This window comes from Chrysemys picta, unplaced genomic scaffold, assembly GCF_011386835.1.
Source record: "Chrysemys picta bellii isolate R12L10 unplaced genomic scaffold, ASM1138683v2 scaf243, whole genome shotgun sequence".
In the NCBI taxonomy this organism is placed as follows: Eukaryota; Metazoa; Chordata; order Testudines; family Emydidae; genus Chrysemys; species Chrysemys picta.
Genome location: NW_027052950.1, coordinates 17,150 through 42,758, shown reverse-complemented (window position 1 = coordinate 42,758; position 25,609 = coordinate 17,150). Strand labels below are relative to the sequence as shown.

Sequence of the window (25,609 nt, the reverse complement as noted above, 5' to 3'; positions counted from 1 at the left end):
GCAGACTCCCTGCCTGCCTGCCCTGCCCCCGCGCCGTGCCGGGAAGCGGCCGGAACATGGGGAAGAGGGGGCACATTGCTGTGTGTGTTGATGTTGCTTCAGGCACCGCCCCCAGCAGCTCCCATTGCCCGCGTTTCCCCATTCCCGGCCAATGGGAGATGCTGGGGGCGGTGCCTGAAGCAACAGCAATACATACATCCCGGAGCAGCGCGGGGGCGGGGCAGGGCAGGCCAGAGCCCGCCCCCCGAACTCCTCCTGCAGCCGAACGCCCTGCCCTGAGGCCCTTGCCGCATCCTGCACCCTGACCCCCTGCCACAGCCCTCCTGCACCCCAACCCACTGCCCTGAGCCCCCGCCGCACCCTGACCCCCTGCCCTGAGCCCCTGTCGCACCCCACACCCCTCCTGCACCCCAACCCCCTTCCCTGAGCCACCTGACGAACCTTGCACTCCTCCTGCACCCCAATCCACTGCCCTGAGCCCCCTGCTGCACCCCTCTTGCACCCCAATCCCCTGCCCTGACTCCCTGCAGTACCCCTCACCCTTCCTGCACCCCACACCCCAACTCCCTGCCCTGAGCCCCTGCCACACCCCACACCCCTCCTGCCCCCCCTGGGGGCAGGGAGGGGGCGGAGTTGGGGTGGGGATTTCGGGGAAGGGGTTGGAATGGGGGCAGGGAAGGGGTGGGAAGAGGCGGGGCAGGGGTGGGGCCTCATGGAAGGGGTGGAGTGGGGGTGGGGCAGAGGGCGGCGGGGGGGAGGTGTCAGTAATGCGGCCCTCGGGCCAATGTACTAGTCCTCATGTGGCCCTTGTGGTCATTTGAGTTTGAGACCCCTGGTCTAGGTGATCACCATGGCCGCTTGTGGCCTTGCAGTCTATGAATCGATAGGCTGGGAACTGGTCCTGTGCTCTAGGTCTGGGGCTGGCAAAGAGGATCTGGGAGGGCAGATGGCTTTCAGGTGCAGCAGGTCCCTGGCACCCCAGATCAATAGCAGTGCGAGGAAGCCGAGGCCCCCATCTCCTCATTTCCCTTCCAGGTGTCGGAGGCTGTGATGAGCATTTACAAGAACCTGGACTCCATCAGCGAGCCACTGTCCCGGAAGGAGCTGTTCAGGACCCTTCTCATGCTGGGCAACCAGTACAGCGAGGAGGTGGTCAGAACCCTGCTGGGCTGCTCGCTGTCATGTGACAGGTACGGGGCTGGGGCTGCCGTCGCTTGCGCTCCGGGTCCCCCGGACTGGTCCCGCTGCCAGGGACAGGGGAATGCAGAACCTTCCAGAGATCTCCTTCTCCCTGCAGAGCTGCTGCTTCTCCTGGAGGGTTTTGCAGGCTGGCTTGCCCTGGAGACAGGCCAGCCTGCAAAACCCTGTATGGCATCCCTCAGCCTCCCCTGGGGCTGACACTCAGACCCGGTCCCCAGGCAGCCTGCACCAGCAGCAGTGGGAGGGCAACAAAGAGCTGGCTGGTGCAAGGAGTCCCAGCAGGGTGCCGGTGCCGGGGGGGGGCGTGGTGCAGGAGGCTGGCGGGGCTCTGACCAAGTGCCGTTGGCTCTCTCCCTTTGCAGCGTTGCTGCGGAGATGTGGCGGATGCTGGCATCCCACTGCCAGAGCATAGAAAAGGTCCTAAAGGAGCTGCTCAACACGCTGCGGGAACAGCCGCTGCACCACCATCATGTCTCTCAGAGAGAGGCCCCCTTGGCTGTAAGTATCAGCCCCTGAAGCAAGGGAAGGAGCGCCGTGTGTCCCCATCACTGCCTGAGGGTGTCTCTCAGTCTCCCACTGGGTATAGTCATTGGGCCGAAGAGAGAGAGCGTGACTCTAGCCAGTGCTATAGTCGAGCCGGAACACGCCGAAACGCTCTCCTGGTGCTATTCAGCAGCACTCCTAGAACCACAGGGTGAGAAGGGATCGCAGGGTCAGCTCGTCCAGCCCCCTGCCACGAGGCAGGACTTGTTGTGTCTAACCCACCCCAGACAGATGGCTCCAGCCTCCTTCTGAAAACCTCCAGCGAAGGAGTTTCCACAAGCTCCCTAGGCGTCTGTCCCATCGTCCTACTCTTCTTACCGTTAGGAAGCTTTTCCTGAGGTTTAATCTACATCTGCTGTGCTGTAGTTTGACCCCATCGCCTCTTGTCCTGCCCTCTGTGGAAAGAGAGAACAACTTTTCTCCATCTTTTTTTTATGGCAGCCTTCCAAGTATCTGAAGACCGTTATCAAGTCCCCCCTTAATCTCCTCTTTTCCAAACTAAACATAGCCAGTTCCTTCAGCCTTTGCTCGTATGGCTTGTGTTCCGTCCCTCTGATCATCTTTGTTACTCGCCTCTGGATCCATTACAGTTTCTCCACATCCTTTCTAGACATTGGTGACCAAAACTGGACACTGTCCTCCAGCTGAGGCCTAACCAGTGCTGAGTAGAGCGGTACTATCGCCTCCCATAACTTGCATGCTATACCTCTGTTAATGCAACCTAAAATTGCATTTGCTTTTTTTGCAACAGCATCGCATTGCTGACTCATGCTGAGGTTGTGATCGACCACAGCTCCCAGATCCTTCTCAGAAGTGCCACGGCCAAGCTGGTTATCCCCCATTCTGTATCTGTGCATTTGATTTTTCTTCTCTAAATGTAGCACCTCACATTTGTCTTTGGTGAATTTCATTTTGTTGTCTATAGCCCGGTCCTCCAATTTACCATGATCCCTCGTAATTTTAGCTCTTTCCTCTAAAGTATTGGTGACTCCTCCTAGCTTTGTGTCATCTGCAAACTTGACCAGTTTGCTCTCTCTATCTACATCCAGGTCATTAATAAAGATGTGAAACAACACCAGACAACAATATTGTAATCGAGCCAGAACGCACATAGTAGGCAAGCTAAATGACATGATTCACATCTCCGGCACAACTGTCTGTTACAGCCAGCAGTCCTCTGATGCAGTGAAAAGAGCATTAGGAAATTCTTCTCTTCCTAACTACTTCTTTGAGAAGGCTAAAGGTGCTGACGAAGACAGTAGCAGCCGTGCTTCGACTGCAGACCCAAACACAAAAACAGAGCTCTTCCTGTAATGGAGTTCACTGAGGTGGCTATTGCAGTGAGAACGAACTGTGAAGATTACCCTTCAACAGCCAAAGACCAGCTGGCATGAATTCTGGTTAGTGGATGCTGAAGAAGAGGGATTATCCTTGGTTGTCCTGCCATGATGGTAAGCTTGGATGCCTTAACGGTAGCAAAGTTTCATCAGGGTCTCTCCATAGCAGTAGGGTGGTGGTAGTTTTCTGTTTCTCCTTATGGACCTAGCTGAGAGTCCAGATTAACATCTCTGCCAATGAAGATAAAGGAACACAAAGATTCAACTGCAGGTAGCTTTACAGCTTTCAACAGAAGCAGAAACCTCAACTTTTGAAGATGAAGTGGTTAACATGACAAAATCAGAACTTGACACAACTGTGCAGGTAAAGCGAATGGCATATTACATTGCTAAACATGGCAGACCCTACTCGGATCGTCCCGATTTAACTGAATTCCACATACTGCATGGTGTAGATATTGATATCGGTCTGTGTTCACAATTCAGTGCTACAGACATGCTAGACCCTATCTCATCTGTGTGTGTGTGTGTGTGCGCGCGTGTATACCAGGGGTCGGCAACGTTTGGCACGCGGCTCGCCAGGGTAAGCACCCTGGCGGGCCAGGCCAGTTTATTTACCTGCTGACGCGGCGCGGGCGAGGGATGTGCTGGCCGCGGTTTCTCGCCGCCCCCATTGGCCCGGGATGGCGAACCGCAGCGAGTGGGGGCCGCAATCGGCCGAACCTGCTGCGTCAGCAGGTAAATAAACTTGCCTGGCCTGCCAGGGTGCTTACCCTGGCGAGCCGCGTGCCAAATGTTGCCGACCCCTGTGTACACAATTAAAAAAAAGAAAATCCAATACCTTGTTATTTTGGACAGCCAGCCTGTCTCCAGCCATGCCTGGTTTAGCCAAGTATTACTGTACCAGAAATTCAGTAGACAAATAAAATGTGAATTTGTATAATTCATGTTTATGAAAATCAATATTTTAGTGGCATTCCAGTACCTTCCGATTTTGGACTACACCACTGTCTCTAGCCGAGTGGTTAGGGCACCCAACTGGGAGACCCGGGGTCTAAACTCTGCTCCAATGACTATTTAAGTGTTCCCAAGTAGAGATAGATACCGAATTCCCTTTGGGGGTGGGGCTTAGGCCACACCCCTCTCCTCAGCATTTCCTATTGGCTGGTTTAGGCAGCTCCCCACTCTTAGCTTCATAGATTTCAAGGCCAGAAGGGACCTCTGTGATCATCTAGTCAGATCCCCTGCATGACACAGGCCAGAGAACTGCCCCCAGATCATTCCTAGAGCAGGTCTTTGAAGAAAAACATCCCATTGTGATTCAAAAATGGTCAGTGATGGAGAATCTATCACCACCCTGGGTAAATTGTTCCAATGATTAATTACTCTCACTGTGACGTGTATGCCTTATTTCCAATCTGAATGTCTACCTTCAACTTCCAGCCACTGGATCATGTTAGACCTTTCTCTGCTAGACTGAAAAGCCAATTACTAAATATTTGTTCCCCACGGAAATACCTATAGACAGTAATCAAGTCATCCCTCAACCTTCTCTTTGTTAAGCTGAATAGATCGAGCTTCTTGAGTCTCTCACTGTGTAGGGTGACCAGATTTTATAGGGACAGTCCTGATTTTAGGGTCTTTTTCTTATATAGGCTCCTATTACCCCCCAACCCCCGTCCTGATTTTTCACACTTGCTGTCTGGTCACCCTATCACTATAAGACATGGTTTCTAATCCTTTAATCATTCTCACGACTCTTCTCTGAACCCTCTGCAATTTATCAACATTCTTCTTGCATTGTGGGCACTGGAACAGGACCCAGGATCCCAGCAGTGGGTCACACCAGTGCCAGATACTCCCACTCGAGATTCTTCTGTTTATTTATCCCAGGATCACATGAGCTCTTTTGGCCACAGCGCCACACTGGGAGCTCCTGTTCAGCTGATTATCCACCAGGACTCCCAGGCCCTTTTCAGAGTCTCTGCTTCCCAGGAGAGAATCCCCCGTCCTGTTCCTAGATGTATTCATTTACAATGAGCCATAGTAAAACACATACTGTTTGATTGCCCCCCAGTTTACCAAGCGATTCAGATCGCTCTGTATCAGTGACTTGTCCTCTTCATTATTTACCACTCACCCAATTCTTGTGTCAGCTGCAAATTTTATCAGTGATGATTTTATGTTTTCTTCCAGGTCATTGATAAAAATGTTAAATCGCGTAGGGCCAAGACCCGATCCCTGCGGGGACCACACTGGAAACACACCAGTGCAATGCTGATTCCCAGTTTACAATTACATTTTGAGACCTGTCAGCCAGTTTATAACCAATTCATGTGTGCCACGTTACTTTTGTATCCTTCTAGGATTCCGATCAAACTGGAGTGCGGCGCCAACTCAAGCGCCTTACAGAAGTCTACATATATTATGCCAATGCTATTTCCTTTCTCTACCAAACTTGTAATCTCATCGAAAAACAGATCGCAATTATCTTGGCTGGAAATATTTTCCATACACCCATGTTGATTTGCATTAATTAAATTATCTTCTTTAATTCTTTATTAATTTAATCTTGTACCAGCCGCTCCATTATCTTGCCTGGGATCGATGTCAGGCTGACAGGCCTGAAATTACCCAGGCCATCCCGTTTACCCTCTTTAACAATTGGCCCAACTGACTCTCCCTCTGGAGCGTATATGGAGCCTGGGCACTTAACTCAGGGCTGTGAGTCCACTGGGCAGCAGGGCACATGAAGCTAGGCATGGCAACGCTGAGCCGAAGTCCCTTCTGTGGTTCTAGCCAAGGTCACACAGGCTAGGAATTGAATCCAGCATCCCAGGCCTTAGCCCCCAGCCCACCCCTCCTCTCTAGGTGCCTCGGGGGAGCATGGGAAGGGCGAAGGCCCTGCAGTGACATCTGTCTCCTGTTCTTGGCTGCAGGCCACCAGAGCCCTGTACGAGATCTTCAAGGAGCAGAACTGCAGGCAGCAGGTGAAGGAGCTCTTCCCTCAGCTCTCCATCGCCCTGCTATTCCAGATCACATACATAGTGGAGCTGTCCATGCATAACCAGGAGGACACGCCCGCACCCCTCAGCCCTGTCAGGTACCACCAGCCCGACACCCCACCTCGGTTCTGAACCGTCGCCCGCAGGCACGCGGCAGGGCCTGGCCTGGGCTTGCTCAGTAACAAGAGGCTCGCTCTGCATGCAGGTGTGCGGTGGATGCCATGCAAGCCTTGCTCCAATGTGCTGGCTACAGGGACCAGACCACGTTCATCCACAAGCAGGGTGGCTGGGGCATGCTCGTGAACGCCGACATGCACCACAAAGGCGTCTTGGTGCTTGCCCGGTGAGTGTCTTGTCCCTGGGGCTGCTGCCCAGAACTGACCGCAGTAGCATCTCCCGTCCCTGGGCCCAGGACACGGCCACATCGCCTTCCCCGCTGGGTGAGACGCGGCTCCCAATCGCCTGCGTGGAAGAGGCCACAGCCTCTGTGCCGTTGGCCGAGGGGTCAGTCGGCTACTTCTCCACCCTGCGCTGCCTGGCGTAAACCGCTTCCTGCGTGGCTCTGGCAGGCGTGGCTGGGCAAAGACAGCCTCCGTCATGTCTGTCTGCAGCGTTGGTGTAGCCCTGTCAGGCCCAGCACATGAGAGAGACAAGGTGGGGGAGGGAATATCTTTGGCTGGCCCAGCATCTGTGCGTGAGAGAGAGACGCTAACACAGAAAGCTCCAACACTTGTCTTAGACCAATCTAAGATATTCCCTAACCCACCTTCTGTCTCTCATCACCCAATATCTGGGCACATGAGAAAGGCCACCGAGCCCACCGACGCTCTTCTTTGTCTGCAGTTCTCTTGCAGCCTATCACGGAGTCCCTGGGCAATGCTCTGGAACTGCTCCCCACAAAGCCAGTCAGGACTTTGGGGAGCCTCCTCTCCCTCGGAGCAGACTGTCTTCAGGGCAAGAAGCTCACACGGCTTCACCTTCCTGGGTCTCTCCTTGGAGCATTCAGCATATGCCCCTCCGTGCGCTTCCCACAGCGAGTCCCCCCAAGTGGGGTCCTGAGGAAGCCAGAGGATCCTGCACGCACCCCCACTTCGCAGTCAGACGTGACTCTTAGCCAGCCAGTAAAACAGAGGTTTATTAGATGACAGGAACACAGTCTAAAACAGAGCTTGTAGGTACAGCAAACGGGACCCCTCAGCCGGGTCCATTCTGGGGCCCAGCGAGGCAGACAACTCCGTCCGCACTCACTTCCCGTCCCCAGCCAGCTCCCAGCTGAAACCCCCCTCCAGCCCCTCCTTTCTGGCCTTTGTCTCTTTCCTGGGCCAGGAGGTCACCTGATCTTTGTTCACCTTTAGCTATCCCCTTGCAAGGGGGGAAGGGCCCTGGCCATTTGTTGCTAGGAGACAGATTGTCAGCCATTTATGCACACTGGAGACTTAAGAAATGCATAGGGGAAACTGAGGCACCCACACAGTATTCAGAGGAGACATTAAGAACGGTCCCACTTGGTCACACAGCCCAGCGCTGCGTGCTCGGAGCTTGGCCTCGTGGAAGGGCTCCCTGTAGAGTGATTAAGGGTCTGGGTCTCTAGCAGTTAGGCTGCTGGGCATTTTAAGCCAGCAGGAACTTGTCCATGCCAGCTGCACGTGACTAGTCACCCGGGATCCCCTGTCCTGTGGCACTGGTCTGGTTAGATTTGTAAATGGAGAACCAGTCCTTGCCCACCTCAATGATGTGGTGTTTGTGTTTCCCATGCCAGGGCCATGGTTTCGGTCAGTTTCCAGGAGCGTTGCTGGATTTTCCAGGAGCTGATGGCCATCCTCAACTGCAGGGATGATAGGCGGTACATCCCGGCCATGGCGTTCTTCATTCAGGTGAGCCTCACCGGCGGGTGAGGGTCGTGAGAACAGCCCTAGCCCAGCGGTGACTGTGGCATGGGGCTGACCTATGGCCAGGGGCGGCAGGTTTGTAGAAATGTTGGTGGTGACCAGCAGAGCCCGCCCCTCCAAACTGCCTCCCACCTGTCTAAGTCTCTGGGAGGGAGTTTGGGCGGGGGGAGGAGGTCTGGGGTACAGGCACTGGGCTGGGGTAGGGGATTGGGGTGCAGGAGGGGTGAGAGGTTGGGCCCTGGGAGGGAGTTTGGGTGGGGGAAGGGGCCTGCGGTGCAGGCTCTGGGATGGAGTTTGGGTGCTGGGTGCAGGCTCCAGGCTGGGGCAGAAGGTGGGGGTGCAGGAAGGGGTGAGGGGTGCAGGCTCTGGGAGGAGTTTGGGGGCAGGAGGGGGTGTGGAGGGAGGGGGTACAGGCTCTGGGAGGGAGTTTGGGGGCCGGAGTGGGGTGTGGGAAAGGGGTGGGGGTGCAGGCTCTGGGAGGAGTTGGGAGGGTGCGGCGCTTACCTGGGGCTCCTAGGCAGGGCGGGCCTGGGGGCCTCCGTGTGCTGCTACCCCCAGGCACTGCCCGCGCAGCTTCCTACTGGCTGCAGGGGCGCTTGGGGTGGGTGTGACGCAGTAGGGAGCGGGGTGGATTGACCTGGATATGTCGGTTAGTTTTACTGGACTGTCTGCATGGGGGATGGGAGAGCAGGGGATGACTTTAGGTGAGGGACAGTACCTGAGCCTGTTAACCTGAGCCAGGAAGGGGGGTGGGGCAAGTCGACACCTTTGCCCTGGAAACTGGACAAAGGGAGAGGGGGAGAGAAGGAGGAGGAGAGAGCCTGCAGGAGGGGTTTTGGTTTCAGTTTTGGGCTGGGTGGGAAGAGGCAGGGAACCCCAAGTCTGGGGTCTAAGATCCTTGCCCCCCAGAGGGACCTGGCTGAAGGGGTCCTGGTTGTACTTACAAGCCCTGCTTGGGACTGTGTTCCTGTCATCTAATAAACCTTCTGTTTTACTGGCTGGTGAGAGTCACGGTGAATCACAGGAAGTGGGGGGTGCGGGGCCCTGACTCCCCCACACTCCGTGACAGTGGGACACAGACCCACCCCACTCAGGGGCCGCAGGGAGGGGCCGGCAGCCATGTGGAGCAAGCAGGCAGGAAGCCGCTCAGCTCCGCTGCACTGCGGGTGGTAAGTGGGGGCCCCGGGCTCTTTTAAATGGCCCGGGAGACGTGGGGGCAGAAGGCGGGGCTGAGGCCCATGGTGCCCAGGCACCGGGGGCCCATAGAACTCGCCGCCCATGCCTATGGCCAGGAGAGGAGTAGGTGGCTCTGGGGGTGGGTGGGTGACCAGGGGCAGGGAAAGCTCCTAAAGCCCTAGGGGTGGAGTCACTGACTCTGGACATTGTTACCGGCCCCAGCTGGTGTTGCGGGGCTGAAGCAAAGCCCAGGGTCGGGTGTCTCTTGTTCCCCAAGGCTCAGCTCCATAGAATGGTCCCTTGTGTGACCTCGGCCCTGAAGCCCCCTCTGACGTCCGTATGCCATGCGCAGGCCGGGCCCATCCACGGCCAATTCACCTGCCCCCCGTAGACCGGGCGGCCCTTTGGAACACAAGGCTGCAGCCCCCTCCCTCCCTGCTCCGCATGCAGCTGAGCCTTAGTGAGGGAGCAGGGTAGGCCTTGATCTCGGCTGGAGCCTCGAGGGCCCGTTGCGCTAGCAGCGTTTCAGTGGGGCACACACGGTGACCAATCGCGGTGCCCGGCGTACAGCGCAGGCTGTGCCCGTGGCAGGTGGAGCTAAGGGCCCCTTGGCAGAGATGAGTCGTGAGGGTCCAGCCCCGTTCTCTAGCTTGTTTCTCTGTTGGTGTGTTAGCTCCTCCAGTGCCCTGACCTTGGCAATAAGCAGGAAGACGCCATCCTGGACCAGTTGAGTGGGCAGCTGAGAGACCCCAACACTGTGGTGCGCTGGCTGGCGCTCAAAGGCCTCCTGAACCTGTCCCTGTGCCCAGAGAAGGTGAGAGGGGAGGAGGGCTGGGGGATAAACCCAGAACCGCAGGGAGCTGCTGCAGGGCTGGGGTCATTGAAACCTTCCATGGGGACATGGCCCTGGCCTCGAGTCAGGAGCCCTGGCTTCTATTCCTGGCCTGACCTGCTTGGTGACCTTGGGCAAGTCTCCAAGCCTGGCTCCTGCGGGGTGTGTCTCTGGGTGTGTGCAGTACCTGGCACTGCCGGGCCTGATTGTGTCTGGGGTCTCTGTGATCCAAAGAACCCTAGCACTAGATTAGCAGCAGAGCTGTGGACTCTAGACCCCAGGGAATGCTGGCGACACCAGTGATCAGGGACGCCCAGACAGAGCCATTTCGCTTCAATTAGGAACCATTTTTTCCTACAAATCCCCTTTTAAAGCCTCATAGGTTTTAACTGTTGATGTCACAGCTCTGTCCCGCAGCACTTGCTCCTCTGAAGAGCTCTACAGGGGCCTTTTGCTGCTAAGATCTCATAACAAGTTTGATACACACAGTATAGTGAAGGCAGAGAAAACCCTTGGGGCTTAAATACACAGATCTGGCAGCCTGGTAAAGAGGAGACAATCTGAAGGCAACTCTCACTAATGATAATTTACTTACCCTGAGAATAGCGGGTCAGTCCGGTTTATTAAACCCGGACTACGATTCGATCAGACATGGAGAGGGCGTGACTGTAATTCTTTGTCATACACCATTCCCATCGTTCCATGCGCCTCAGCCTGCTTTTCACTTGCTTGTGGTTCATTTTTTCTTCCGGAACCGGTTAGCCTGTATTTCACACATTTTTTCCCTGATGCCGGTTGAGATTTTCATAGATTCATAGATTCTAGGACTGGAAGGGACCTCGAGAAGTCATCGAGTCCAGTCCCCTGCCCTCATGGCAGGACCAAATACTGTCTACACCATCCCTGATAGACAGTTATCTAACCTACTCTTAAATACCTCCAGAGATGGAGATTCCACAACCTCCCTAGGCAATTTATTCCAGTGTTTAACCACCCTGACAGTTAGGAATTTTTTCCTAATGTCCAACCTAAACCTCCCTTGCTGCAGTTTAAGCCCATTGCTTCTTGGTCTATCCTTAGAGACTAAGGTGAACAAGTTTTCTCCCTCCTCCTTATGACACCCTTTTAGATACCTGAAAACTGCTATCATGTCCCCTCTCAGTCTTCTCTTTTTCAAACTAAACAAACACAATTCTTTCAGCCTTCCTTCATAGGTCATGTTCTCAAGCTCTTCTCTGGACCCTCTCCAAAAATGTTTTGTGGGGCTGTCTTTGAAAGGTTCAAAAACCAAATACAGAAATGATTGAATCTGGCTTTTAGTAACAGACCAACCCTAGAACTCGTGTGCAAAATTGGCTCCCTCCTCTAGGCTGGGCTGTAAGGACAGGGACTCGGGAGAACCCAGGTTCGGTTCCTGGCTCTTCCAGACTCTCTGGGTGACCATGGGCGAGTCACGTAGCTTCTCTGTGCCTGAGTTCCATGTCTGTACAATGGGGATAGAAATCCTTCCTTTGTGTGCCTAGCCTGTAAGCTCTAGGGCAGGGGACGTCTCTTACTGTGCCTGGAAATCCCCCAGCACAAGCCCTGATTGCAGATAGGCCCTCGAGGTGCTATTTGAACCCCTATAACAATAATAGACTTGATTTATTTGGGGTCAATGTGTTGTGCAGAGAACTTTCCACAGATGATACCCGCTAATAAATACCATCCCCTGAGATCTGGGGTACAAGGAAGCAGCTGCTTATATTGCAGGTAGCCGGGCCTGCTGCCCGTGATCCTAGCTGGCTGTGCAAAGGCTTTGAGGTTCTAACATGTCACCTGGAGGCAGGGGCGCTGGAAGACTTTTTATAGTGGAGGTGCTGCACCCCACCTTACCCCTGCCCACACCCCCTGCCACCCCTAGAGCTGGGCTCAGGAGCAGGGCCATGGCTCCAGGAGCCGGGGGCGGGGGAGGTGGATGGAGCAAGGGGACCGAGGCTGGGGCCACAGATGGGGGTTGGCGCAGGGCTGGCAGCTGGGACCCTGTGAGCGGGGCCAGGAGCAGAGCCCCGTGTAAAACCTGGGAGTGCTGCAGCACCCCCTTAGTTCCCATGCTTCTATCTGCAGGGGAGGTGGACGTTGTTTTGGAAATGGCTTGTGGGTCACTGGAGGGTGTTTTGTGAAGCAGCTCCTCATTTCACGCAGGTGGGGAAACTCCAGCGTCTGCTGCCAGAGGTCCTGGAGCAACTACAGGAGGTAGACAGGGACATCATCGCCGAGGCCATCACCGTGCTGAAAAACATCCTTGCCAGCATGGACAGGCAGAGCGCCAGCCGCGCGGCTGTGCAAGTGGCTGAGAAACTCCTGCCTTTCATTGATGATGTAAGGCCTGGTGGCCCATAGGAGACCGTTCAAACTGCGGACCTGTGAATGGGGGCTGGCGGGTGGGCTAGCAGGGCCTGTGTATGGTCCTAGCCAGAAAAAGGATTGTTGTAAATGATGTGAGCCCATTCCCGCCTTCCTCTGCTACCTCACTCTCCTTCAGAGCGTATGGCAGAAAGGATGGGAACCCTTGTGTCCTGCAGGCCTGCTGACAAGGATCAGGGCAGCCTGGGGACAAGGCTCCCCTTGTGGAAGGACATGCATTCCTGAGTCTGCATGCAGTGAGGGGGCCTCTGCAGCACAGGGTGCTGCAATGCTCTTGCTGGCTTCCAGGGTGACAAGTGATGGTACCCTGGTGAAAATCCTGCCCCTCCTCTCCCTGGCCAGGAATCCCACAGCTGGCCTGGGAGCTCCATAAGGAAACGGCTCCATTTGTAGGTTCTGCAGCTACCACCCTTTCCTCTCCCCTTCGTTCTCATGGCAGCGCAGCGTCAAAGGAGGGCCTAGTTCTCCCCAGGCCTTTCATAACCACAAACTAGCCCCCGCCGACACGTTCACCAGACTGATGTCCAGTCCCCCACTGGATGGTGAGATCCAGCAAGTGGGCAGGAGAAAGGGGCCCATCCATTACTGCCTTCTAGGGGTAACCCCCAGTGGGGGCTCCTGGAGCGTCCACCCACCTCCCCAGCTTTCACAACACTAAATACTACCCTCAGCCCTGCCGAACTTTGCTGGGACCCTGCCGCTCTTTATTTAGTAGTGGCACAGGCCCGGCTCAAGCTGTTCCCAGGGTCTCCTGGACCCCAGCTGCAGGATCTCGCCCTGGTGCGAGCCCTTTAAACCAAACCCCTCTCGGGCCCGGGGGGATCAGAACAGGTTCTTTATGGGGGGGGGGTGTTAAATCCAAATAGCGTTAATGAACACAACGCCCATCACCAGGGAAAGGCAAATAGGCCTCAACAACTGGAGGGAAGACCAGCGAGGTGCCAATTCAACATCTGCCTATGCCCACTGCAGTGCAGCTCTGATGCCCCCAGACCGCTCCCATAAGTTTTGTGCAGAGCCTGCCCGGCTGCTCTGAGCTGACACCGGGGGCAGGAGCAGCTGGCTAGTAAGATTAACATGGGATGGAGTCTAGCAAACAAGCCAGGCTACCTGTGTAATGGCATGTTACCCTGTATGATACTGTTCGACTACTAGGTGATGCTCTGTAAAATACCTTATTTCAATGAACCTCAGCTGTATCCAGCAGAGCATTAACGGTTCTTATGATGAACCCATCTGCAGTGCTCAACTTTTGCCAGGGCTTAGCCCTGGCACCTCTGGGCTTGCTGCATCAGTTATGATTGTAAAAAAATTGCTTGAGCCCCAGCACCTCTTTCATTACAAATTAAGCACTGTCCATCTGGTGTGTGTAAACAAGCTCTGTAGGCAGTACATATCTGGTGCAGAACATGATATGGTGTCAGGAGTAAACTAAGAACAGAAACCAAAGGAAAACAGCAACACAGGTTGCAGACGGAAGGAACAGCAACGAAGTTTGCAGGACCTCATCAACATGCCCCACTCTGATTCCCCAGAGAACGTCACCTTTCATAACCCTTCACAATGGACAGACTGGAAACAATGTTTGGCACGATTTTGCATTGCAAACAAGCTGCACAAAGGAACTGGGGATATACAGGTATTGACTTTAATTTAGGCTATGGAGAAGCACGCAGAGCATATCTTTACCTCCTTTGACTTTACTGAAGACCATCACAAAGACAACTATGCAAGGGTTGTGGTTAAGATTGATGCACACTTTATAACCGAGGGAAATGTGGTTTATTAAAGAGCATGTTTTCAGCAAAGAATTCAAGAACCAGGGGAAAATGTTGAAAGTTTTAGAAGACCTCTGCATCCCCTGGCTGAAAACTGTGATTTGGGGAATGTAAAACATGAAAATTTCAGAAACAGGCTGGTTATTGGGTTAAAAGATAAAAACCTTTCATAGAGACAAGCCAGGTGAGGTCTAAATGATATTCCCTCACCTACCTCTAATATCCTGGGACTGTCACAGCTATAACAACACTGCTAAAAACCTTTCACAGTAGCTACCGCCGAAGAGAGATTTAACTCTACCCACAGCTATACAGCTAGCAAGAGTCAGAATTAGTCAAACAACAGGCAAAAGCAAATTGAAAAACCTGCAACTAGCTTAAAAGCTACAAACAGACACTTAAGTGTTAAAAGTCTTTCTCATAAAATCCCTGAGGTAAGGAGAGAGAATTCGCAGGCTAAGAGGGACAAATGCCAGTCTACATGCACAAGGTGTGGAAAAGTCATATCCCAAGGGATGATACATGTCCAGCCAGAGGCTCATGCTGTAATAAATGCCTGAAATATGGACATTTTGCAGCTGTTCGTTGCACTGAAGCAGTCAGGGAGTTGACTCATATTGCAGACAATCAAGACCCATTGATTCTGGGATCTATCACTTGTGATGACATGGCGCCCGCCTGGAGAGTGACATTGAATATTCAAAGCAAGACTATTGACTTTAAAGTTGACTCGAGAGCTGATGTCACACAGCTCTGACCCTCCCTCAAGGGATTTTGAACTGCATGGGCACCGAACCAATTTACAAAGACAAAAGCTTTGCGTTCCGTGTGTATGAGATCAAAGACCAACAACCTTCTCAGCTGCAGTGTAGCAGCCATGATGGGCCTAGTGAGAAAGATGGAAGAACTTGAGGATCTGATGCTATTGGGCTTTTGAAAGGTGATCTAGTCCAAATCAACTTAAGAGGCAATGCTGAACCAGTGAACAACCACCTCTACAAGAGAGAGAACTGGGAAAGACTAGCTGCAGATTTTTGTGAATTCAGAGGACATCATTGCCAGGTCATTGTGGACTACTTTTCCAGCTATATAGAAATAATGTACTTGAAAGACATAACATGTTGCAGTGTTATTGAGAAACTGAAGTGTACGTTTGCTCATTTCTGTATCCAGAACAACTAGTGATGGACAATGTCCCACAATTCACTGCAGCAGAATTTAAGTCAGTCTGAATGAAATATGATTTTGCTCATATCACTGGCAGCCCAAATTACTCACAAGCGAATGGAGAGGCTGAGAGAGCTGCGCAGACAGCCAAAAACATCTGACAGCAGGAAGATCCATTCCTTGCTCCTCTGAATTACAGATCAACACCAACAGCAGCTCCTGCATCTAGTCTAGCACAACTCCTCATGGAAAGACAACTCAGAACTACTGTTCCAAGAACCTACTACGAAGTGGCCAGACAGGAAGAGCGCAGCCAAATCAGATAAACAGGCTAAAAGAATCATAGAATATCAGGATTGGAAGGGACCTCAGGAGGTCATCTAGTCCAACCCTCTGCTCAAAGCAGGACCAATTCCCAACTAAATCATCCCAGCCAGGGCTTTGTCAACCCGGGCCTTAAAAACCTCCAAGGAAGGAGATTCCACCACATCCCTAGGTAAAGCATTCCAGTGCTTCACCACCCTCCTAGTGAAATAGTGTTTCCTAATATCCAACCTAGACCTCCTCCACTGCAATTTGAGACCATTGCTCCTTGTTCTGTCAACTGCCACCACTGAGAACAGCCGAGCTCCATCCTCTTTGGAACCCCCCTTCAGGTAGTTGAAAGCAGCTATCAAATCCCCCCCCCCTCATTCTTCTCTTCTGGAGAATAAACAATCCCAGTTCCCTCAGCCTCTCCTCATAAGTCATGTGCTCCAGACCCCTAATCATTTTTGTTGCCCTCCGCTGGACTCTTTCCAATATTTCCACATCCTTCTTGTAGTGTGGGGCCCAAAACTGGACACAGTACTCCAGATGAGGCCTCACCAATGTCGCATAAAGGGGAATGATCACATCCCTCGATCTGCTGGCAATGCCCCTACTTATACAACCCAAAATGCCATTAGCCTTCTTGGCAACAAGAGCACACTGTTGACTCATATCCAGCTTCTCGTCCACTGTGACCCCTAGGTCCTTTTCTGCAGAACTGCTACCTAGCCATTCGGTCCCTAGTCTGTAGCAGTGCATAGGATTCTTCCATCCTAAGTGCAGGACTCTGCACTTGTCCTTGTTGAACCTCATCAGGTTTCTTTTGGCCCAATCCTCCAATCTGTCTAGGTCCCTCTGTATCTGATCCCTACCCTCCAGCGTATCTACCACGCCTCCCAGTTTAGTGTCATCTGCAAACTTGCTGAGAGTGCAGTCCACACCATCCTCCAGATCATTAATAAAGATATTAAACAAAACTGGCCCCAGGACCGACCCTTAGGGCACTCCGCTTGAAACCGGCTGCCAACTAGACATGGAGCCATTGATCACTATCCCTTGAGCCTGACGATCTAGCCAGCTTTCTATCCACCTTACAGTCCATTCATCCAGCCCATACTTCTTTAACTTGGCGGCAAGAATACTGTGGGAGACCGTATCAAAAGCTTTGCTAAAGTCAGGAATAACACATCCACTGCTTTCCCCTCATCCACAGAGCCAGTTATCTCCTCATAGAAGGCAATTAGGTTAGTCAGGCACGACTTCCCCTTGGTGAATCCATGCTGACTGTTCCTGATCACTTTCCTCTCCTCTAAGTGTTTCATAATTGATTCCTTGAGGACCTGCTCCATGATTTTTCCAGGGACTGAGGTGAGGTGAACTTATGAACACTTTTACAACAGATGTCACGCAGAGAACTGCCTTGTCTAGAACCTGGTGCCCGGAGGTGACATGTAACTGCTGATTGGGGTCACCGTTTAAAGGTTCAGCCACTCCCAGAACAGCTCAAGTCACCCCGTCCCCAGGCTGCCCCCTCAGCCTCACCTCCCAGAAAGCAGTGGCCCCTCCCTACAGCATCCAGCTATTGCTCCTGGTTCTCCCTGCTTGGCACAGCTCGCCCAGCCTCCCTGGTCACTGGACTGGTTCAGCTCTGCCAGCAGCCATGCAGGGCTGGGGCCCAGCAGCACCATGTGACCAAGCGGGGCTGGCTCTGATTTAACAAGAAACCCATGCACAGGAGTGGGGCAACCCTCAGCCCACTCCGAGCCCCTGGAGGCTGGGTGGCTTCCAGTCATGGCTTCCAAGGCCCCCTATCTGGGAACTCCTGCACATTTACCACTCCTTGGCCCTGGGTTAAATCCACCCCAGGTCCCTGTGCGTGGCTTGAACAAACACCAGTGTAGGAATTTGCCCCCCACGCTTGGCCCCCTTGGCCTGGCTAGAGGGCCGCTGTGGGTCAACAGCAGTGTGAGCTGGGCCCGCAAAGCGGGAGGACAAACGACACCCCCTCCTTCGCTCTTTGAATCTTTCCTCATCACTCCCTCTCTGCCGCCCCTGTCCTGGCGCTGCTCTGCCCTGAGCATTCCCCCTTGGCTGACACAGGTGTGTGCTGATGTCAGTGTGCCCAGAGCTGGCTGTGAGAGTCCAGGGGCAGTCTCACCCCACCTTACTGCTCTCCCTGGCCAAGAAGTTACCAGGCCAGCCCCTCAACTGGTGAAAATCTGCATCTCTATTGCCGTCAATGGCGCTATGCCCAGGAGACTCTGGCCCCAGCTGTGGCTGTATGGCTGGGGGTGAGTTACCAATACCCCCTGCAGGGCAGACATCTCTGGCACAGTGAGCGCTCGCCCCGCTGGGTGAGAATGACTGTCACAGCGTCTCCTCCCCACGTCGTCTCTTGCAGGTGTCCAGCAGGCTCCGGGTGCTCTCCATCACCCTCTTTAAACACCTGCTGGAGCTTGTAAGGGGGCTCGACAGGTGGCGGATGAAGGCGCATGTGCTCCAGAGCCTGGTCCCGCTGCTCCTCCTCGTGCATGATGAGCGTCCCAACGTGTCCCAGGTGAGGCCACGAGCTGGAGCCTGCAGCGGATACCGTTACAGAGTGACCAGTAATTTGTTTTGAGGGGGCAGCATGTGACACCCCCTCTTTAAAGGGTCTCGCTGACAGAGGGCAGGTGCTCAGTGCTGTGACAGTCAGGCGTTCAAAATCACTTGAACGTTGAGTGCAGTAGCGCCATGACCATGGCGCCCCACCCAACTGCTGAGTCTTCCCTGCATCCTCTGAGCCCAACACTCCCCCCCTGCAGCCAGGCTGAGAGATTGGGTGGGGGGAGGGGTCGCCTCACCACTCCTACAGCCACTGGCCTCCGCACATTCCCTGGCTGTGCTGGTGGGAAGAGCACAACCCTGGCCATGGCCCCTACCAGGAGCAGGGCTACCCAGTCTCCAGATGGTGCGCAGGACCCAGTGTGCCCTTGGCCAAGCGGCCCGTACAGCCCGTACGAGACATGAGATGCCCAAGCCGCCCCCCCTCCCCCCGCCCCAGGTGTCTCTGCACATGCTAGTGCTCATGGCCACCATCACTTGGGAGCCAAATGCCACCAGCACTAATGAATTCACCCTCCTACCCACCATGAGGTGGGGAACTGAGGCACAGCATGAGGCCTAGCGCCTCAAAAGTATTGATCACCCATAGGCATTAGGCACCTAAATCCCTTTGCAGCCCTGGGCCTAAGCAACTTGCCTGAGTTCCTGCAGGGAGAGCTGGGAATTGAGTCAGGTCTCCAGCTATTGCCTTAGCCACACCACCGCCCTTCCGCAAGCAACCTGGGGCCGGGAAGCGTTCAGCATGCACGGTCTCCCCGCCTCCGGGTAACGAGGCTAGTGGCTTCCAGCTCCCGTAACCGTGGCCGGCTCGCCCTGGCCCCACTTGTTTTGCAGGTGTGTTGGGACACCCTCAGCAGTGCGGCAGAATTCCTGAAGTGGCACCAGCTTGGTGGCTTCATCCAGCGCAAGGATACCTGGCAAAGCTGTGACTGCCTGGTGAGGGAGCCCTCAGGTCATTCACTGCGCAGCCCTCGTGGTAGGAGCGGGGGAATCGGTGGATAGGGCACCCCCCATTGCCCAGCTCTGTGCCCACACTGAGCCCCAGCCCTGGGACCACTCCTGGCCCTGGGTGTAGTCCCTCTGCGTGATCCCCCCGGCACAGGAAAGAGGGGTGAAAACAGGACGTGCGCTCCACACACCTGGAACCCGGCCTGCGGGACGGAAAGGCCTTTAATAACCTTGTGCTCCCTTGTTCTGGTCCTAGCTGACGCGCTACAAGGGGAGAGCCAACAACTTTCTGTGCCAGACCATGGCCTTTCTGGAGAACCCACAGACTCCACTTAGACAAGCGGCCATCAGGTTCATAGGTAACCACAGAGCAGGGGTCCCTTTTACAGGGGGGCTGGATCTGGTCCCAGGCTCTCCTCAGTCCCTGCCAGCAGCGATAAGTAACCCTTGGGCTCCTGATTGTCCAATGCAGGATCAAGGGTGTCAGAAGTCCGCAGGAGCAAGCTCACCCCAAACTGCCCTGATCGGCTGATGGGCCCCCTCTAACCCCATTGCTCCCCATGCAGTCCCCATTCCCCCCCGCATACCCCACCATGGGCTCTTGGTAGTGAACCCTCAAGGTGCTGTGCTCTCCTTTGGCAACCAGCCCTGTAACCATCCCTGGGGACTCACCCTTTGCCCTGGGGACTCGGGAGCACCATCCTGGCCAGTGAGGGGCGGGGGAAGCGAGGGGTTGCTTGGAGGGTGACATTTGACACCCTCGCTGGGGATGCGGGGATGTGACGAGCTGTTTGTATGTGTAGGGCTCGCTGCCCGGCAGCTGGACCAGAGGAGCCAGGACAAGCTGGATGCCATCTGCAACGGTGGGTGGTACCTGCTTTGAGCACTGAGCGCTAGGGGGATGAACGGCCCAGAGCCGTGGGCTGGGTTCAATCTCCGACGCCAGCAACATGATCTCGGGCGAGAGCCACAAAGGGATGCAAAATGTAGATCCCCAAACCCCTGATCAGCTGCCCCCTCACCCTGTCGTGTCTGCTGGTTGGCATGTGCCAGGCACTTAGCCCTGACCTCAGAGCTGCGGCCTGGCAGATCCCCAAACTGGGCCTGAGCTGGCTGGCCTTCAGAGATGATTGCCCCCCCCCAAACACAGCCGAGGTGGGGTGCTGCCTCCCCTCTTGCACTCACTAGCCCAGTGTTTGGAGCAGTCACCTCCACGTGGGGTGCCTGGGGTGAAGCCACTGCTCCAAATGAGGCAGAGGTGACGTCCGGTCACCTACCTCCTTGCTGCGTGCCCGGACCCCTGGGCAGCGCAGGGCAGAGCAGAATCTCCACATCTGTTGGCGAATGGCGGGGGGCGGGAGTGATATAGCTCAGGCTTCTCAATCCCAGAGCAGGTTCACAGCTGGGCCTCCCAACCAGAGCTAGAGAATGGCTGAGCTCCCTCCTCGGTATTTCCTGGATGGCAGCAGGGCACCTAAAGTTAGGCATAGCCTAACAATGTCCAAGCCCCCTTTATGACTCTCCCCCTCTCTGGACCTAAGTGCCCATCTGTGCATTGGGGGGAAGGCGGAGGGTAAATACAGCCAGGGATGAGGTGCTCAGATACTGCAGGGATGGGGCAGTCCTAGAAATAGTGAGTAAATGGGGTTCATTGGGACTTCTTGCCTGTGTCTGGAGGCTCCCTCATTTGTGGAGGGCAGCAGGGATGTTTAGTGAAGGTTGCTGATTGTTCCTGCTAGTCCCCTGCCTCCCGCCTCCCAGCCTGCTGCCTCCTTGTCACAGGCCGAGAGGTACAGCGCTGGCTTGGTTTGCTGGGGCTCTCCAGAGCGCTGTGGCTCTGACCTCCATTTCCTTCCTTTCAATCTTAGACCTCAAAGGCTTGCAGCAGGACAGCAACTCCTCGGTCCAAAGCCTGGCTTCTCAGACCATCTTCATCCTGGAGGCATTCAAGAACCACCCGCCAGCCCACAGCAGCCTATGGACATGCTTTCATAGGATAAGAACAATGTGCACTAAGGAGAGCCCGGTCACTGAAGCTGCCCAGCTGCCCTAGCTCTGGGAAAAGCCAGCCTCCCTTCCCTGGGAGCTTCGTGCCAGACCATGGCTTCTTCCCCATTGGCCGCCTGCTCTGCGCAGCCATGTGAGTAGTTAACTGCTCGATAGCTTTCATCACCATGTACTTTTTGATAGGTTTCCATGCACTGTGTAGCATTTACGTCCCGCCCTCCATCCCCATTTCCAGTCGTGTATGTTTTTGGTGCCGTCAGCCATTTTGAAAATTTATTTTGTATTATTTTTCTGTGTTTGGCCGGGGGAAGGTTGTGTGCCTGTGTTTTGACATATTTAGAGAAAAAGTATGAATGAGTAGAAAGAGAGACTGTAAGGGGTTCACGGCTCCCTCCCCGTCCGTCCGGGCGGGAGACCACGCCCTTTGCTATGATACTTCCGGGTACCTTGGTTCAGGGGAAAAGTAGCTCAGTGTTAATGGTTCTAGCCTGCAGTCAGGCCAAGTAATGGTAGAGAGTCTGTTTGCCCAGGGCCCTCAATCAGGGCAGGGCAGCAATTGAGAAGGGGCTGTGGCCTACAGGCAGGCAGGCAGAGCAACAGAAGGTCCATTTGCCTGGCCACTGATCAGGGTGGGGCAGCAAGCAAGTAGGGGGGCTCTGACCTACAGTCCAGCAGAGCTGTGGCAGTCTAGGGGAGGTTACCTCTCTGGTGGGAGAGTCAGCACAACCGTCTGGCATCCGGATTCAGGTGGGAGCCAGACCAATGCAGGCCTCCTGACAACCAGGTGGGGAGGCTACCACTCCTGACGTTGGGTTGCCGGGGGTAGGGGAACCCAGGCCCTCCCACTCACCTACGTCCCATCCCAGGGCCCTAATAGAAGCGGAGTGGCCTGCCACTGGGTCAGCAGGGAAAATCCAACTGCAACACACTGGCCGGCTTGTAGTCAATGACACAGCTGAATCTGATTTGGCTTCCCTGGGCTACTTCCTACACGACCATTCTGTGTGTACATGGGTTCCACGGTTGTTGTTTGCTTTGGACCACGAAAAAGTTCAAGGAGCTGAGATTACAGAAAAGTCCCATAAAATGTAAAAGGGCTTAAAGCCAATGGGGTTCTCTCTCTCCCTCTTTCTCTCTCCACATACACCACATCTATCTATCTACCCCCATACACCCCCACATCTATCTCCATACACCACATCTGTCTATCCCCATACACCCCCTCTATCTATTTATCTATCCCCATACACATATCTAGCTACATCATCCCCCTCTATCTATCTATCTATCCCCATACACCCCATCTATCTATCTACACACTCCCCCTCTATCTATCTATGTATCTATCCGCATACACCCCATCTATCTATCAATCTACATACTCCCCCTCTAGATAGATAGATAGATAGATAGATAGATAGATAGATAGATAGATAGATAGATAGAGGGGGAGTATGTAGATAGATAGATAGATAGATAGATAGAGGGGGAGTATGTAGATAGATAGATAGATAGATAGATAGATGGGGTGTATGCGGATAGATACATAGATAGATAGAGGGGGAGTGTGTAGATAGATAGATGGGGTGTATGGGGATAGATAGATATAGGGGGAGTATGTAGATAGATAGATAAATGTGGTATATGGGGATAGATAGATAGATGGGGTGTATGGGGATAGATAGATAGAGGGGGAGTATGTAGATAGATAGATAAATGTGGTATATGGGGATAGATAGATAGATGGGGTGTATGGGGATAGATAGAGGGGGGAAGGAAGAAGTAGGACCGCTGAAGACTATAGCCGGAGAGGAGATTAAAGATAATCTAGGCATGGCGCAATATCTCAATGAATATTTTGCATCGGTGTTTAATGAGGCCAATGAAGGTATTAGGGATACTAGCACCGTGACAGAGGGGCAAACAGAATGGGGGATTACCGTATCCGAGGTAGAAACAAAACTCGAATGCCTTAATGGTGCTAAGTCGGGAGGACCGGACGATCTTCATCCGAGAATATTGAAGGAATTGGCGCGGGAAATAGCAGGCCCATTAGCGATAATATTTAATGAATCTGTAAACTCGGGGGTGGTTCCGTTAGACTGGAGAATAGCTAATGTGGTTCCTATTTTCAAGAAAGGGAAAAAAAGTGATCCGGGTAACTACAGGCCTGTTAGTTTAACATCTGTAGTGTGCAAGGTGCTGGAGAAAATTCTGAAAGGGAAAGTAGTTGAGGACCTTGAGGTTAATGGCAAGTGCAATAAATTACAACATGGTTTTACGAAGGGCAGATCGTGCCAAACGAATCTGATCTCCTTCTTCGAGAAAGTAACGGACTTATTAGATAAGGGAAATGCGGTGGACCTAATATACCTGGATTTCAGTAAAGCGTTTGCTACTGTACCCCATGAGGAATTATTGATTAAACTGGAAAAGATGGGGATCGATATGAAAATCCAGAGGTGGATAAGGAATTGGTTAATGGGGAGAATGCAGCGGGTGGTATTGAAGGGTGAACTGTCAGGTTGGAGGGAGGTTACCAGTGGAGTTCCTCAGGGTTCGGTTTTGGGACCCATTTTATTTAATCTATTTATAACTGACCTCGGAACCGATTGCAGGAGTGGACTGATAAAGTTTGCGGACGATACGAAGGTGGGAGGCGTTGCCAATTCGGAGGAGGATAGGGATATTCTGCAGGGAGACTTGAATGAGCTTGTGAATTGGAGTATCAGAAATAGGATGAAATTTAATAGTGAAAAGTGTAAGGTGATGCATTTAGGGATGACTAACAACAATTTTAGTTACAAGCTGGGGACGCATTGGTTAGAAGTAACGGAAGAGGAGAAGGACCTAGGGGTTCTTGTAGACCGGAGGATGACTATGAGTCGACAATGTGACGTGGCGGTGAAAAAAGCCAATGCGGTCTTGGGATGCATTAGGCGAGGCATATCTAGTAGGGATAAGGAGGTGCTGCTTCCGTTGTATAAGGCGCTGGTGGACCTCATTTGGAGTACTGTGTGCAGTTCTGGTCTCCCATGTTTAAAAAAGATGAACTCAAATTGGAACGGGTGCAGAGAAGGGCCACTAGGATGATCAGAGGAATGGAAAACCTGTCGTATGAAAGGAGACTGGAGGAGCTCGGGTTGTTTAGTCTGACAAAACGAAGGCTGAGGGGGGATATGATTGCTCTCTTTAAATATATCAAAGGGATAAATACAAGGGAGGGAGAGGAATTATTCCAGCTTAGTACTAATGTGGACACAAGAACGAATGGATATAAACTGGCCGTGGGGAAGTTCAGGCTTGAAATTAGACGAAGGTTTCTGACCGTCAGAGGGGTGAAATATTGGAACGGCCTTCCGAGGGAAACGGTGGGGGCGAGGGACCTGTCTGGTTTTAAGATTAAGTTAGATAAGTTTATGGAGGGAATGGTTTAATGATAAAACATATTAGCTGAGGAATACCGAGCAATAGTAGGTAAATAGTATAATGGCTAGCAAGGGTCAGGCCGGAGACTCTTGCCTACATGCTCGGGGTATTACTTATCGCCATATTTGGGGTCAGGAAGGAATTTTCCTCCAGGGTAGATTGGCTGAGGCCCTGGAGGTTTTTCGCCTTCCTCCGCAGCATGGGGCAGGGATCGCTAGCAGGAGGGTTCTCTGCCAATTGAAGTCACTAAAACACAGGATTTGGGAACTTCATCAGCAGAGTCAAGGGAAGGGTAGGGACGGTTTTGTGGCCTGCAGCATGCAGGGGGTCAGACCAGATGATCATAATGGTCCCTTCTGACCTTAAAGTCTATGAGTCTATGGAGTATGTAGCTAGATAGATAGAGGGGGTGTATGGGGATAGACAGATGTGGTGTATGGAGATAGATAGATGTGGGGGTGTATGGGGGTAGATAGATAGATGTGGTGTATGTGGAGAGAGAAAGAGGGAGAGAGAGAACCCCATTGGCTTTAAGCCCTTTTACATTTTATGGGACTTTTCTGTAATCTCAGCTCCTTGAACTTTTTCGTGGTCCAAAGCAAACAACAACCCTGGAACCCATGTACACAGAGAATGGTCGTGTAGGAAGGAGCCCAGGGAAGCCAAATCAGATTCAGCTGTGTCATTGACTACAAGCCGGCCAGTGTGTTGCAGTTGGATTTTCCCCGCTGACCCAGTGGCAGGCCACTCCGCTTCTATTAGGGCCCTGGGATGGGACGTAGGTGAGTGGGAGGGCCTGGGTTCCCCTACCCCCGGCAACCCAACGTCAGGAGTGGTAGCCTCCCCACCTGGTTGTCAGGAGGCCTGCATTGGTCTGGCTCCCACCTGAATCCGGATGCCAGACGGTTGTGCTGACTCTCCCACCAGAGAGGTAACCTCCCCTAGACTGCCACAGCTCTGCTGGACTGTAGGTCAGAGC

The 25,609-nt window shown here is 53.4% G+C and overlaps 1 protein-coding gene across 1 annotated transcript; it reads left to right on the top strand.

Annotated features, from left to right (window-relative positions):
• The first annotated feature begins 793 nt into the window (after positions 1-793).
• Positions 794-21,710, top strand: LOC135978400 (maestro heat-like repeat-containing protein family member 7). The gene is made up of 12 exons (XM_065579344.1): positions 794-1,190; positions 1,563-1,698; positions 6,020-6,183; positions 6,291-6,428; positions 7,845-7,959; positions 9,824-9,964; positions 12,167-12,343; positions 18,044-18,199; positions 19,081-19,182; positions 19,451-19,553; positions 19,998-20,057; positions 21,063-21,710. The coding sequence occupies exons 1-12, from the start codon at positions 1,051-1,053 to the stop codon at positions 21,245-21,247; spliced, it is 1,617 nt and encodes a 538-aa protein (XP_065435416.1). The 5' UTR covers positions 794-1,050; the 3' UTR covers positions 21,248-21,710.
• The last annotated feature ends 3,899 nt before the right edge of the window (positions 21,711-25,609 follow it).

Coding starts and splice junctions, on each gene's coding strand:
- LOC135978400 (XM_065579344.1), top strand. CDS start 1,051: ATGAGCATTTACAAGAACCTGGACTCCATCAGCGAGCCACTGTCCCGG. Junction 9,965..12,166: donor TGTCCCTGTGCCCAGAGAAG/GTGAGAGGGGAG, acceptor CATTTCACGCAG/GTGGGGAAACTCCAGCGTCT. Junction 18,200..19,080: donor AGCGTCCCAACGTGTCCCAG/GTGAGGCCACGA, acceptor CTTGTTTTGCAG/GTGTGTTGGGACACCCTCAG.